Genomic DNA, 15,084 nt, shown 5'->3' with positions numbered 1-15,084 from the left:
TTTTCCTCCCAATGAGGCTAATAACAGAACACAGCTTTTCTTGGCGCTTCGCTCCACGATTTGGCGACAAACTAGGCATCACGGCAACCACTAAACTGTTCCCTAATCCATACTCATGGCCGGGATGCTGAAGACTCTCTATCTGGCATTAAACGTAGCCTGTAGAAGATTCGTAAATCTTTCGCCATTAGTTTGCTGATATAAAAAGGCAAAATAAAAATAATCTGTTCTGACTTGTACAGAAAATTGATGAAAACCTTGATATATTTCATTAAATATTGTTCATGAGTAACTAAGCATCCGAAGACAGTAAGCTCAATGGAAAGCATTGATTTAATCTTAAAGTGATATCTTTAAAATTAATGTTCCTGTTGTTCCTGTTGCATTTTTCTTATTATAAAACAAAAACATGATCATTTGAACTTCTGATGCACTAAAAAAGTTAAAAAAATACATTCAAAAAATATTTATTAACGAGAAGGAAATATTCTGATAACCATCTGCGCGAGAACGCATGCCAACCCAAGTAGCACCTGAAAGTGACGAAGGCGATAACATGACTCAAGACAAAGGGGGCAATAATGTCGATTTACGACACTTTGGAGGTTAGTTGACATTTTCTATTCTGCATGTTTTAAGTTTTACACTTTTTGCAACTATTCGTTTCATATTTGATTGATTATATTAACTTAATTCTAATAGAAAATCATGTTTGTTGACAGGAAATATAGAACAATATGGTAACATTGCATAACGTCGCTGTCAAACTAATGTCTGCTATTTGTGCGTTTCTCACAAACCAGTTTATATTTGACAATATTTTGGCTGATGCGTATCAGTAGAGTGGCAAGAAATTTTTCTTGGAGGGGGCTTTTGTTTATTTTTGCAGACAGATATATAAACAGAGATAAAAAGATATATAGAAAAATAGATTGATAAAAATGGACTGATATGTAGATGTTTTGATGTATATTTAGACATAGGTTTAGATATACAGGGTGTTCCGTTTTGACCTGCAAGATCTCTATTTTCGCAACTGTCAGCCCTAGATGCATACTTTCAATCGCAAAAATGTTCAAAATCAGATGCAGAGTTAAGATAATGAAAGTTTGAAGCAAAAATAAAAACGAGTCAAACAATGCAAAATTTAACTTTTTATACGGTCCCCAGGTCCTCTAACTTATATTCAAGGAAATAATCTCCATTGAAAAATAATTCCAACACAAAAAGTCTGACATTAGTACGACCAATATTTACCGAGATATGAAACGCAGCGTTTTGTGACTTACACCACTTTACACTCGTCGTCAATAACACCTTTTGGGGTAAAATATAGCAGTTAACGAGGGTTTAAAATGATATGTGTGCACAGAGTGTGGTTTTTCAAATTGATTAAGGTTTTGTAGTGTATTTTTGCGTATTATGGTATAACAGTTGCATTTATTTTTGAATAGCATTAATTATAAATATTTTGCTTTTTTACTTCGACAACCTGTCATTCTTCTGAAAGGGCGATAAGATCCAATCTCATCTTCTATATGGTCCCTTAAATTTTTAAACTTGAATATCTCCTTGAGTTTTGGTCACACAAATGCCAAATTTTTTTGTGTTAGTAATATCTTTCTATGGAGATTATTATCTTAAATATAAATTAGGATACCTGGGCCCCCGTATAAAAAATTAAATTTTGTATTTTTTGACTCATTTTTATTTTTGCTTCACGCTTCCAATATTTTAACTCTACATCTGATTTTGAACATTTTTGCAATTGGAAGTGTGCATCTAAGACCAACGGTTACGAAAATAGAGGTCTTACAGGTCAAAACGGAACACATCGTATAAATAGATAAATTAGGCAGATAATAAGATACATGATACGCAGATATTTAATCATATATATACATATATATGTGGATAGAAAGATATAGAGAAGTAGGTATAGAGAGGTAGACATGTAATTGTATTTTTTCAAAAAAAAAAAAAAAATCAACATGACCCTTTGGAGGATACATAGATTTTTCGGTGTATAGATAGATAGATGTTTAGATATTCAGGGTTGCCAACTGCTCCTCATTTTGCGGAGTTGCTCCGCAAAAATAACGAAATTCCGCAGCTCCGTAAATTAGTTATTTTGCTCCGCATTTCCAGTTTGGTCTTAATTCTGACCAGGCTTAACAAAGAATCTAATGAAATAAAATTAATTTTTATAATATTTCGCTAGTTTACTATTACAGGCATGTAAATATGGGAAATTAAAGATGCTTACTCAAAGCATGACATAGTGCTTAAAGCTGTTTCATTAATTTAAAAATAATTATTTTTATGCTAGTGCTTAGAATGATTATCAGAGCTCAAAAACAATTTTAGAATAGAGGTTTAATTATTTAATATTGGTTTTCATACAAAATACGGAGCTGCTCCACAAAATTTCAAAATGCTCCTCAAATAGTTTCTACAAGGTTGGCAACCCTTGATATATAAATAGATAACTTAGGTAGTCAGATACATTCTACGCAGATATTTAAACATATATAGCTAGACAGAAAGATGTGAAGAAGTATGTAGAGAGGTAGACACGTAATTGTATTTTCCCGAGAAATTTTTGGTTGACACTGTACTGTAGAAAGTAGATTTCTACGTGAGAGGCGCTATAACCCTCCTATCTCTCCCCTTCGCTACGTCACTGATGCATATAATACATTTTTTTGGCGACCTCAGTCCACCGTGTGATGCTTAGAATCACATAGCAATCCTTTTATACGAAACTTTCGTTAGTAAACTAGTCATAATAGTCAACATATATAAATCTCCAAAAAGTACTCATAGCAGTTATTGGTTTGGTAACGACGATGAAACAATTGCCAATCCAGTATTAGATCATTTTGTACAATGTACTATTGCCATATTTTAAACATTTCTGAAGTTTTTTTCTGATAATTGTAAGTCGAGGCAAGATGCTAAATTCAAGCGAATGAAACTTAATTACGAGAGGCACTGCGAGGGAAGAGGTGTTAAGGGCCAACCTCAAAAACCTTTGGTTGTGACACATATTGCCAATATGGTAGCTTACTATTATGATCAACCCCTCCCCCCCCCTCAGAAGGTAAATTCTAACTGCAGTAATGCTCATGATATATCAAATTAGCTATTTTAATGTCGATGGTGCATATCAAAATTTCCCAATAGCAAAACAATATAAGAAATATTATGTTATTAAGAGCGATGAGCTCGCAATTGCTCATAAAAGCATGTTTGAGACAAATAAATTCATAATTAACTTTAAGTTGGTAGCTATTTCCTTGAGTTTCCATCAATTTTTGAATCTTGAGTTAATCACATATTGTAAGTGCCGCTTAATGTGATCACTTTGGGACATATATAATTTGATAACAATTACTGAAAAGTCCCGGAGACACAAAATAATGATTTTTTTTCTTATTAAGAAACATTTATTTTCACAACTGTGGGAATTTAAATTACAATTACTCAAAAAACGCAGTTTGAAATTATAAATTACAAAATTAGCAGAATTGAAATATTCGAATCATAAAAGGGAAAATTAAAATATGTAATTTTTAAATGCATATTAATAGGTGAAGATATGACTCCCGATAAAAGAAAAAGTCTTTCAATATCGTTGATGAGGTTTTGCAATGAACTTTTGCATATGCAAACAAAAGGCATCTTAAGGGGAGTCAGTGTCAATGTTTGCCTTTGTGTTTCTGTTGATTGAGAAGCAAAAAAGGGAAAAAAAATTGAAAGTTTTTTGACTAAGTGATAACAATAAACGTAGAAACTGATTACAATATCCAACTTTTTGCAACATGTGGTTATATACAAGTGATCCGGTACTACGTGATTCTGAAGCAATAAAGTGAATGATAACATTAACCGTGATCATATTAAGCGGCGCCTACTGTATCTTGCAAATCTAGATCACCTTTTCGATTCCCGTTAGCTTTTAGAGTGTATGACTCGTGGTAAGGAATAAATTTTTTATAACATTCCCTATAATCGAGTCACTGAAAAACTCATATTTAACTATTTTTCTTAGAGCTAAATGTAGTCTTTATCAAATCTTAAAAATAAAATAAAAAGCTGCTTAGTCTAGTAAAGTGAGTTTCTCAAAAGCCATCAATCAATAATTAAATAATTAACTCTCATTGGGAAACTGAAAGTCTCACCACTTTTTTTAAGAGCAACACCTCGCTGTCAGCCTTCTTACAAATCCCATTTCTTAAGCATATTTCTACACAGCTTCTTCTTAAAAAAAAAAAAAAAAAAGATTGGTTGGTTGGTTTGATTGGGGGTTTTGGTGCAAGAGCCGAAGTAGGCTATACTGCGCCAAACGATTGTTAACATTTTTTAAAGGAGACTGATGCATCTTCAAAAGATTTGCAACATTTTCATTTTAAGCATACAAAATTTAAGCACTCTCTTTTTTTTTTGCGTTTTAAAACAAATAACTGCAGAAACTAGCTGATTCTGTAACTAATCATATAATTTATATCCTTGAAAAAAAAAAGGAATCTAAATTTTTGAAAGGAAAACAGCCTTTTGGAAAATTGTTCAGAGGTACAATAATTTGATGTTCACAGATAAGGTGACCATATATATACTATATATACACACACAATTCCCGTTTTTAACTAGTCTGTCCCGTTTTCAGACAGCTGTCCTCTTGTGGGCACCTAGCCGCATGACGTTGAAACATCCCGTTATTTGAAACGCCAGAACAGAGTACTAGGAATATTGCATCTTATAGTCGATGAATGGAATTGTCTAAGGATTTTTATACGAATAATTTAAATTTTCGCATAATTACTGAATATCTTGAGAATGCACTAAAAGAAAAAGGGTATTTTCGCTTATGAATAATTTGTAGACTAGTAAAAAATCACAAATCGCAGTTCTTACGACAATGTTCGTTATAAAAATGAATCGTATAGAACTCATTAAAGAATTTTACTAATCACTTTTATGATACTTGGCCTGAATGTCACGGAAAAATCTGAGGCCTACTTTCGCTTATACCTCAGCAGCTAGACCACTTAGAGACTTCGGGATTTGACTAAATTATTTTCTTAATCTTAAGGTGCAATGTAATGCTGAAAAATTTAAATTCAAAAATGTAATTATTATTTCGGTTAGGATGGAAAACAGCAAATTTCATGTGATTTCCCCATTAAATGTTTAAATATAAAACCCATTCCTACAAATTTTGTTGCCTTGCAGCAGTAATGTTAATAGTAATCATAATGAAAATTTTGAATCAAGGCTTCTCTGGAGCAAGAATGAAGTTGATTCACTGTCGTTGGTTTCTTACGGTTTTTATCCCCATCTATGCCAGTAATCGATAACGGCGATAAATAAGGAGACATATTAGAATTTTTATCACTAGTAACTTGTATGTTGTGAACCATTGTTTTGCTTACATCTCAGCAACTAGACTACTTAGAGACTTCGGAATTTCACTAAATGATTTGTTTAATATTAAGGTACAACTTAACGCTAAATAAAAATTTTGCTTAAAAACGAAAAAACTTCAAAGTAACAGAAGTTTTTAAAAAATACTAAGCACTTTTCATAATGCACTCAAAAAAAACAAAATAACATATCTGGGTCAGAAAGGACAATTTAAGTATTTCTGTAGTTTTCAATTATTCCAAGAAAAAGACTTCACTAACGTAGAAACGTGCGATAAAGTCATATCAAACCAAACTTTCCCATTAAGAAAAATATGTATGTTTCAACACTCAAATTTATGATTGAAAGCTAGATAATGATAAAACATTCTCTACATGATTTGAGCCGCACTTTTCTTCGTTTGTGAAGCCTTTTTATGGAATAATTAAAAACTACAGGAATACTTTAACTGTCCTTTCTGAATCAGAAAAGTTATTTTGTCTTTTGGAGTGCATTATGAAAAGTGCTTAGTATATTGAAAAAAATTCTGTTATTTTTATTGAAAATCAGCATCAAATGTACACAAGCAAACTCGTGCATTGAAAATAGAGTGCTATGAAAACTTTTTTCTTACATGTTCAATAAATACACAAAATCAGTACTTTTTAACTTGATCATTAATGTTTCACATCAATTTCCCCAGAGTTCTCCAAAATATCAGTTCCCATTTTGTCATCATCAACATCATCATTGCTCTATTACTTATAAGAATCATTAGCTCTTAATGAGCAGAATCACTCAGCCAAATTCTTCCTATACTCTTACAAAAAAATTCAAGTAAACTCCCGATTATTGGCGGTAGGATTACCCGTGGGTCTTTTCACATATTTTTTTTTAATTTAGGTAATTAAATGTTTTAAACTTATGATTGTGTTATTGTTCGTTTTTGGCTTTTTCATAATATGCATAATTTTTTACATTGAATATTAGTAAATGCAATGCAGCAATGTTTTTAGCTATAATTTAAATGCATGTGTGTGTGTGTGTGTGTGTGTGTGTGTGTGTGCTATTCATATTGATATTTTTTAGCTATTGTATACAGTATTATCGTTTTACATCAATTATTCGGATTATCCGCGGTTTTCACCTATCCGCTGTTCAAAGGTAAAATCTGTACCTCAGAGCCAGACAACGTATGTCACATAACCGCTACTTTGCAGGAGATAGGAAAAACATTTGTCTGACGCATGCAAAGGATAGGACGCACTATCTTCTAACACTGGTAAAAATTTACAGATGATCTTTTTTTTTTTTTTTTTTTCGGAATTAAAATCTCACCACTAAGCAATTAAAACCCATCCAATTTTGATATTAGAAACTGGCTGGGTAAAATGTCTTACCTGTTATCAAATTAAATACTGTCAAGCTTTAAATATTAATTTTAGTAAATAAAACGTGCATAACATATAATTTTGGCGTAGTATTAGACTCTTTAATGCTTTGCCACCGTAAAAAAACCGTTTACTGAAGAATTTAGCTCGAGGTATCATTTATTTGATCATTAAAAACGTTTAAACTATGTAATTAAAGAAGAATTAACTATTCATTTAAATTTTATCTAGTAACAATTAATGAAGAAACTAATAATTAAATTCTTTTCCAGGAAAATGCAACATTTCAGTCTGATCACCCAAAAAAATCAATGTAAAAATTTTCTTAACTTCAAATAACAGCAGGTTGTTGAACTGCATTGAGAGTTTTAGCTATTGAGCTCATCGATTTTCTCTCTTTCCTTCTTTAAATATTCAACTCAATCACCAACAAAAAACGCAAATAATAAAATAAATTCTCACTGCTACGCAAAGCGCTGAGTTTAAATTTTCTATCATAAGATACTGGTTGACATAAAATTAAAGTTACACGAAGCGATTACACAATTAGAGTCAAGTTTAAAAAAATGTTACCATTTTCTTTATAGAAAATCTATAGAAAAGTATTTCTTCTTCCCATTACTTGAAATTCTTCACACCATGTAAGAGCATTGTTTATGCTCCAAAGCAACAATGTATAACAAAGTAAAAAGCAAGTTATACTCGTTGTTTTACTGAATAATAAAATACTAAATTAAAGAAAAACCAGAAAAGGAATTTATACTGTGATTTTATTTGACATGAAAAATGTATAAAATTCAAACTGACAACCGGGGGTCTCCAACCTTTTTCACCCAGTGGCAACATTGTAAAATTTTGGTGGCAAGGTGGGCCAACAATCCAACAATAAACAATTCAGACAGTTTAAATCGCTCTAGCCCCAACCCCCCTCCAATACACTCATGGTTTGTTTTCCCTCCGTGGTGGCTTTTAAGATTTTCAGGGTTAGTTTTCCCTGAAAATGACTTATGGAAACATATTATGATTTTTTTCCCAGTTTTTAGGCTTCCCACGGGCCAGACAGATTCTGTTCACAGGCTGCAGGTTAGAGACAACTGATTGAGCGTTAAAAATAAACCTCTGTTAGTAACATTAATAATTATTATAGAGACTGAAATGGTAAAACAACAACTCGTCTTTGAAAAGTTTTATTTGTTCTAAAACTAAAACTCTAAAATACCTATCTCGAAATCCACAATAACTTTAAGAAACAGGAAAAGTCAAAGTATAAATTTTGATAGTGAAAACTATTGAAAGTGAGGGTATTTTTTTAGTGCTCTTTCTCGAAATGAAATAGTCTTAAAATATCTTTCTATTCTCGTATTTTGCCATACGTGACTTATCGAATTTTAGTATACAGAATCTGACTAATCTCCATGTATAAATTTCCGACAGCAGTTTTCCCTCCTCTAGAAATGCTGAGGACTGATTCCTATTCTATTAAAATGCTTTATTTCGTTTGGTTTTAGCTTCATAGGAAGAATTATCCATTTTTAAGCAACTATTATACGTAATTGTTTTCAATTTGTTAGGTATAATGAAAAAGAATATTAGTAGAAGATGTGATCGTAGGGTCATTAAATGGGACAAAAATAATTTTAGTTGTCTTCATGAACAGTTTATCTCAAATAATTTCAAAATGCTAACTAAATATTTCTTTTAAAAACCAGTTTTTCTTTTCTTTTTATTTTTTTCTTTTTGATTTTCGGAGCATATGGATTTGCGAACTTTAGACCTCAAAATAGTTAGGACCTCTATTCATCTATTTATTTATCTTTCGAAGCTCTTTTTCTGCATATAATGATGAAAAGTAAGTAACAAAGATTCGATATTTTAAAACTTCTAGTAGATATTTCGCTTTTTCCCCTCTTAACGATTGGTAGATTAGTATATGCATTGAATGTGAACGTTAGTTTGGCAGATATTAACAATTCTATGTCACTTTTTAACTAATACGAATCTCTACCATTTGTCAATATATTATTCAAACTATGCTATGCAAAGAATGTAATTGTTTACTTTTTTGAAGTAAACACACTAATAGTATATAAATGCTTAGGTTTCCTGCAAAAATAATGAAAAAATCCGTTGGTTGCTAAATAAACGTTTACATTAATGTATTTATTTTATCATCACAATTTTTTATTTGATATAATGTTTACAGTGTGCAAGTTTTTTTTTTTTTTTTTTTTTGTCCTGTGTCACCATATTGCGAATTTGTGAGAGAAATTTGCATAAAATTAGAATATAAAACGATCTAAGTTCAATTCTGGAAAGGATACAGAACACAGGGGTGCCCACCAAAGGAGGGAGGGGCATGGTGACATTGACACCGCCATGGTGACATTGATTGTGACCGCCATTGACATTTTTAGGGGGAGAGGTGTTTTGGGGGACATTTTTCTGTTTTTTTTTCTGTTTTTTTTTTTTTGAGGGAGCTTCCGGTTTGGGGGGGGGGGGGGTCTTTGTGGTATCGCGGGGTGTGCACTTGCTCTTAGGGGAGAACGGGGGGCAACGACTTAGAAATGCACGTCCTGAGCTTCTCAATAATTTTTGTGCTATACATATTGAAAATCGAATACAACCGAAAACAACATACTGAAATACAGACAGTGAGGTAAATTGTACTTTGTAGTGTATCAAGAGAAAAAGATGAAGGTTTTCAAAGATTAAATATTTAAAGGTATTACATTCTCCTGGAGGAGGGGGGGACGTAACGCAACTGTTATTATAAAATGTGTTGCTTTCTGTGTGCTTATTTTGCACGGATGACGCTGCTAAATTATTGTACACTGCTTTTTAGAAAATTTAACCAAAATTTTCATACGTAACAGTGACGTTCCACATTCGAGTGATCATTTTTGTTTTTGAAATTCCCATATAAAAGACAAAAAAATATAATTGTTTAACGTGTTTGTGTGCAATGCATATAAGAGAGGCAAATGTCGTTGCATTTCATTTTATTTTGTTATTAATTAGAAAAGCAAAAATCATTTTTATTTTTAGCAGTAGCAATTGAACATAGGGTTTATTGACTAAAGTGCACTGCACATGGATAGTGCACTCAGCACTAACACATGAAGAGAGAGTAAAATGTAAAAAGGTATGACACACAAGGTAAAAGATAAAAGGTAAATTATAATAGTGTAAAATATAACAAGTAAAAATGAAAAGGTAAAATGTACAAATATAAAATCTAAACTATAACAAGTAAAAAATGAAAAGCTAAAATGTACAAAAATAAAATGTAAAATTGAAAAATAGAAAAAACATAAAATGCAAAAGACTAAAAAGTAAAAACAAATAAGAAGTTAATAAGGTCAATAAGAAAAAGCAGAGTTGGGGTTAAAATGAAATTTAAGAAATATACTATATAAGCTGTATATGAGTGTTATTTTTTATGATCTTCGCAATTTCTTTCACTGTTCATAGTTTTTGACTGACCACTTGAAGTACACAGGTATATTCGAGTTCCTTGATTTTTATTGTTTAGTAATATCACTTTAATTAGCTTTTGTCTTCTGAAGCGGTCAGTGAACTCCAAAAAACTATTTTTGTTGCAATAAATAAACTCCTTTTGTAACTTTTGAACTTGTGAATCATTAGGAGTTGTGGTACTTGTCCCTTCTAGGTACGTTACTTGGCTTGGCGAATTGTTTATTTTTTGACTGGCTGAAAATAGCAAAATTACCTAATTTTACATTTTGGTGGAACTTTTATGTTTATTAATGTCTCGATACATTTATTTAGCGGATTATTTAACAATTTAATGGAGCTTTTGTTGTTGTCTTACGACAGGCGAACATTTTAATCGAACTTTTTTCGTTTTTAATGGCTTGTGTTTGCCCTTGACGAATTATATTACATTTCAATGATGTAATTTAATTACTTGGAGTGTTTTTTTTTTCATTGATAGGACATTTAGTCTTACGTTATGGCTTGTTTTGGTTTAAAGTTCATTAAAGCTACAAACTAACTTTCGGTAATACCAAATAAATAGTTTTTAATTAGTTTTGAGTTGACATGACAGCAGGGAATAAAATAAAAGATTAGCACCAAGGTGAAAATGCACCAACTGACGTATCTATAACGGGAAAGTACGGATTATTGATACATTACAATCTAAGCTTTATTATTGAACAAACTGATTTTTTTAGAGACCGGTACGAATAACAAAATTATTATAATTCGTTCTTGCAGGCTCCTTCTAGCTTTTTTTTTTTTTTTTGCTTTGTCTCGGGCTTCTTCAGGATTCTAAGGAACAATGAATTAGATTGAAATATATCAATAGAATATTATATATAAATTTGTCCTGGTTTGTGTCCACGTCCTATAAGCTCGGAATATAATTCTATTACAACCTCCCAAATATTCTTGCAGCATCTACTTAATTCAAACTTAATTTTCCTGTGTGCAAAGTCTCTATACTAACAAAAAAGGTCGCATGTGTTTCTCAGCTATATTATTGTAAAACTAGAAAGTCGCCCATCGTCGTGAAGGGTGAAAATTTGCTTCTACATTTGAACGCAGTAATTGCTTGTTTGGTGATATTTTGGTAGTTTTAATTTAGTTCAGTTAGGTAATTTAAGTAGCTTAAGGTTAAGGATCCCTAACTCCAGTGGATTAATCCTTTACTCCAGTATATAGCGGTCATTGTTGACAATTTTTACGTTTCTTCATTCCTCTGAAATGACAGTCTTACCAGTAAAAAAGTTAAAGTCACGGGATCGAGTTAAGCCTTGTCACAATAAAGAATTTCGCTGCATGTTACACTCTACCAAATCATATTATCAAATTATCATGCCGTGGCGCGAGTTTCATTGTTGAAACATGCGGGTTACTCGATCATTGGCTATTATTTATATGAGGATATATATTTTGAAGAGGTTAACAATCAAAATTATGTTGTGATTAGCCTAGAGTTGAAAAGTACAGTTTATTTTACAAATTTCTTTTTTAAAATACAGAAGAAATGTGTAATGTACCGACAGTACAGTTATCACATCCAGAGATTACAGTTTCGTCCTTGTTATGGACTCATTAGCCTGGAATAGTGAATAATCGAGCTGATGGCAGATGTCATCTCATTGAAGCTGAGAGTGCTAACGATCTGGTAGGTAAAGTAAATTTACCTCACCATTGAGAAACAGCAGCCATGGTGCGGCTCAACTCGTCAATTGAAGATAAAACTTGGGTATTAAGGCGGCAACTTACTGTTTAACAGAAAAAAATTCAAAAAAAACCGCAAAAACAATACAAAATAACCAAAGAATGATTAAAATTTACATCAAATTAAAATTTAAAAATTACCGACATTTTGACTCAACTACTAACATTTGGTAAAGACTAAAAGAAAAATGATTTTTTAAAGAGCAATTAAGATATAAAAAAATTAAAATATTAAATTTAAATAAACAGTTGTTTGTACTATTTCTCAGACAGTAGATGTGAAGACGGTTATTGACGCAAGAAAAATTCCAATGATGGCTAAAAGTGGGTCTAGGAGAATGGGAAGAATACCTAAACTGAAACTTCGTAGTGTTGCGTTAAGTTATAAAACGAAATTACCTCTTAGCATATCTCTCATATTCGCTAAAATTAAAAATTGATGTGGATACCTCAAAAATACAGTCAAAATATAAAAGAATTAATTATTTTATCAGAAGAGTTTTCTATTAAAAGTAAGCATGATGTTCGATAATTCTTCTTCTTTACTAATAATAAAGCTGAAAGTCTCTCTGTATGTCAGGATCTCTGTGACGCGCATAGCGCCTAGACCGTTCGGTCGATTTTCATGAAATTTGGCACAAAGTTAGTTTGTAGCATGGGGGCGTGCACCTCGAAGCGATTTTTCGAAAATTCGATGTGGTTCTTTTTCTATTCCAATTTTAAGAAAAAATTATCATAAGATGGACGAGTAAATTACGAAATTATCATAACGTGGAACCGTAACATGGGCACAAGTCAATTGGCGAGAAAATTCACCATACATTATTTGTAAATATATAGGTGGACCAAAAGACCTTTTAATTTTCTATTACGGCAAAGCCGTGCGGGTACCACTAGTTTGTTTAATAGTTTGTTTAATAGAGGCAGTATAATTGTACCGCTAATCTGATGGGACTATGTTTTAAGAGCAGTAGCAGATTTGAGGTGAAGTATGTCTATTCGTGTGATTTAATGTGTGAGCCTGGATTAGCACGATTTAATTAACATGCTATATCACACAATTTAGACAGATACTCTACAATAGCTTCAATTTTCTCCAGTCTAATTTTGAGCGAAGTGTAAAACATGGATCTCCGCGGATGCTACCATATTTATCATGTATCTAGTTATGTCAAAAAACAACTTTATTAATTATGACCTTTCTGAATTAATACTATTTGTAATAATTTTGCTTCCACATTATAGTTAACGCCTTTTTTGCTAATTCACTTTGAAACAGATATAATCGATCACATTCAAAGGAATATGGAAAAAGACCGCATAGTTAAGACCCCTATTTTGGCTCAATTCAAGTCAAAATATTCGACCTAGGGAAAGTGAAACTTAATCGGAATAGTCACCCTTTTTCCTGTGAAAAAAATCTTTTTTCATTTTTCATATTTTTGCAGTTTTGTCATCTACGTTAGCTTTATTGTACTGTAAGCTTTCCTATTTGGCTTCCTCCGGAAAAAAAAGCTTGGAAAAAAGTCGCATTCATCATTTACCTTTCGTTATGATTGAATCCAAAGCGAGTTTTTTCAAATATCTTAAAAACTCATTTCTGCAGATACTGCTATTTACCTGCTCATGACAGGATAATAATTAATTCTCAAACTCGGTTAAAAAATGGATAGTTGTTGTTTGAACTTCGGTAGATGTATGTATTTGTAGGTGTCAGTCGAATGGATTTTTTAAAATCTTCTCTCAAAAGAAATTAACGGTTGATTTGTCCAGTTCTCAAGTTCAGAGAATTCATAATAAGCGAAAACAGTTGGAAGAGACTCTTCGTTCATTGATTTTAAATCATGTGATTATGGACAACCATTTGGGATCTGAATAATAGATGTTTTTCGACGTGCTACTGCATACGCAGTGTTTTCGAACAGAAGGTAAATGTCGTAAGAATTTCCAGAAATAAGTCGATATTCCTTATTTATTTCTGACGAGAAAAACGATTGAAAATGGGACTGTTGTTGTTTGAACAAAGCAGAGGTGAATAGCCATGGCAGCTGCGGGACATTCCTATTATGACATACAGAAAGAAAGATGTGCATTGAAGGAACTATTGTGTAACTCGGGTTTCTAGTAACAAATCAATTTTTGGTAATCACTTCCATTAGCATTTTCATTTAACTCAATTAGGGATCCAATAACGAAAGATCCAGACTGCGGCATGATCTTAAGTGGGAAAATATGAAGAGATAACGTTTCCGGGCATATTGGGGCAGTGGTCTAAAGGAAAAAGAGAATCCAATGGATTTTCCTTTTTTCCTTTAGACCACGGTCCAATAAGCCCGGAAACATTATTTCTTCATATTGACGTCGGCCGTAAAAGCCTTAAGCAGTTTTTAAGTGGGAAAGGTTGAGAAATATTACATACTATAATCTTTTAATGAAATGCAAGAAATACTTTTGATAGTTGAACATGCCGCTGAAACATTTTTCTCTGAAACTTCTGCAGAGAATCGTACCACCTATTTTTTAAATGTTTTCCTGCAAAATTGAAATTATAGTTCTCAAGACTGGTATTATTTTTTGCTCTGGTCTCAATTCTGCCAGAAGAAGCAGACAAAAAAAAAATTATAACAATAAGTGATAGTTGTAATGTTAATATAAACTGAGAAACTAGAAATTTTAATTTACAACTGATGGAAACAATTCCTAACATGTGACTATGTGCTTTTGATATAGAAACAAATTCTTTGTTTACGAAGGAAAAACTTAAACACGAAGCACCTCTAATAAACCGGAATGTTTAAAGTACTCAACGTTTTTAAGAAATGTTTACTATCACACTGTCTTTCAAGTTTGAGTTGAGTGAAGTACATCTAACTCCCGATTATCTGCGGTAGGATTATCCGCCGGTCTTTTCACATTTTTTTTGCAAACTCATGATTGTGTTTGTATTTGCTTTTAGATTTTACATACATTTTTTATATTCAATGTCAGTAGGTGCAATGTAGCAATGCTTTGAGTAATAATTTAAATGTATGTGTAAGTGTTATTAATATTTTTTAGCTATTGTACACATTAAATATCG

The 15,084-nt window shown here is 31.9% G+C and overlaps 1 protein-coding gene across 1 annotated transcript in view; it reads left to right on the top strand.

The window, feature by feature from the left end:
- The first annotated feature begins 514 nt into the window (after nucleotides 1-514).
- The window catches only part of LOC129221898 (band 7 protein AGAP004871-like), a 69,035-nt gene continuing 54,465 nt past the window's right edge, over nucleotides 515-15,084 (top strand). The window contains exon 1 of the mRNA XM_054856272.1: nucleotides 515-605. Within this exon, the coding sequence (XP_054712247.1) occupies nucleotides 515-605 (91 nt within the window). The remainder of the gene's footprint in view (nucleotides 606-15,084) is intronic.

Source organism: Uloborus diversus, chromosome 5 (genome assembly GCF_026930045.1).
Source record: "Uloborus diversus isolate 005 chromosome 5, Udiv.v.3.1, whole genome shotgun sequence".
In the NCBI taxonomy this organism is placed as follows: domain Eukaryota; kingdom Metazoa; phylum Arthropoda; class Arachnida; order Araneae; family Uloboridae; genus Uloborus; species Uloborus diversus.
This window is presented reverse-complemented; position numbering and strand designations above follow the sequence as displayed.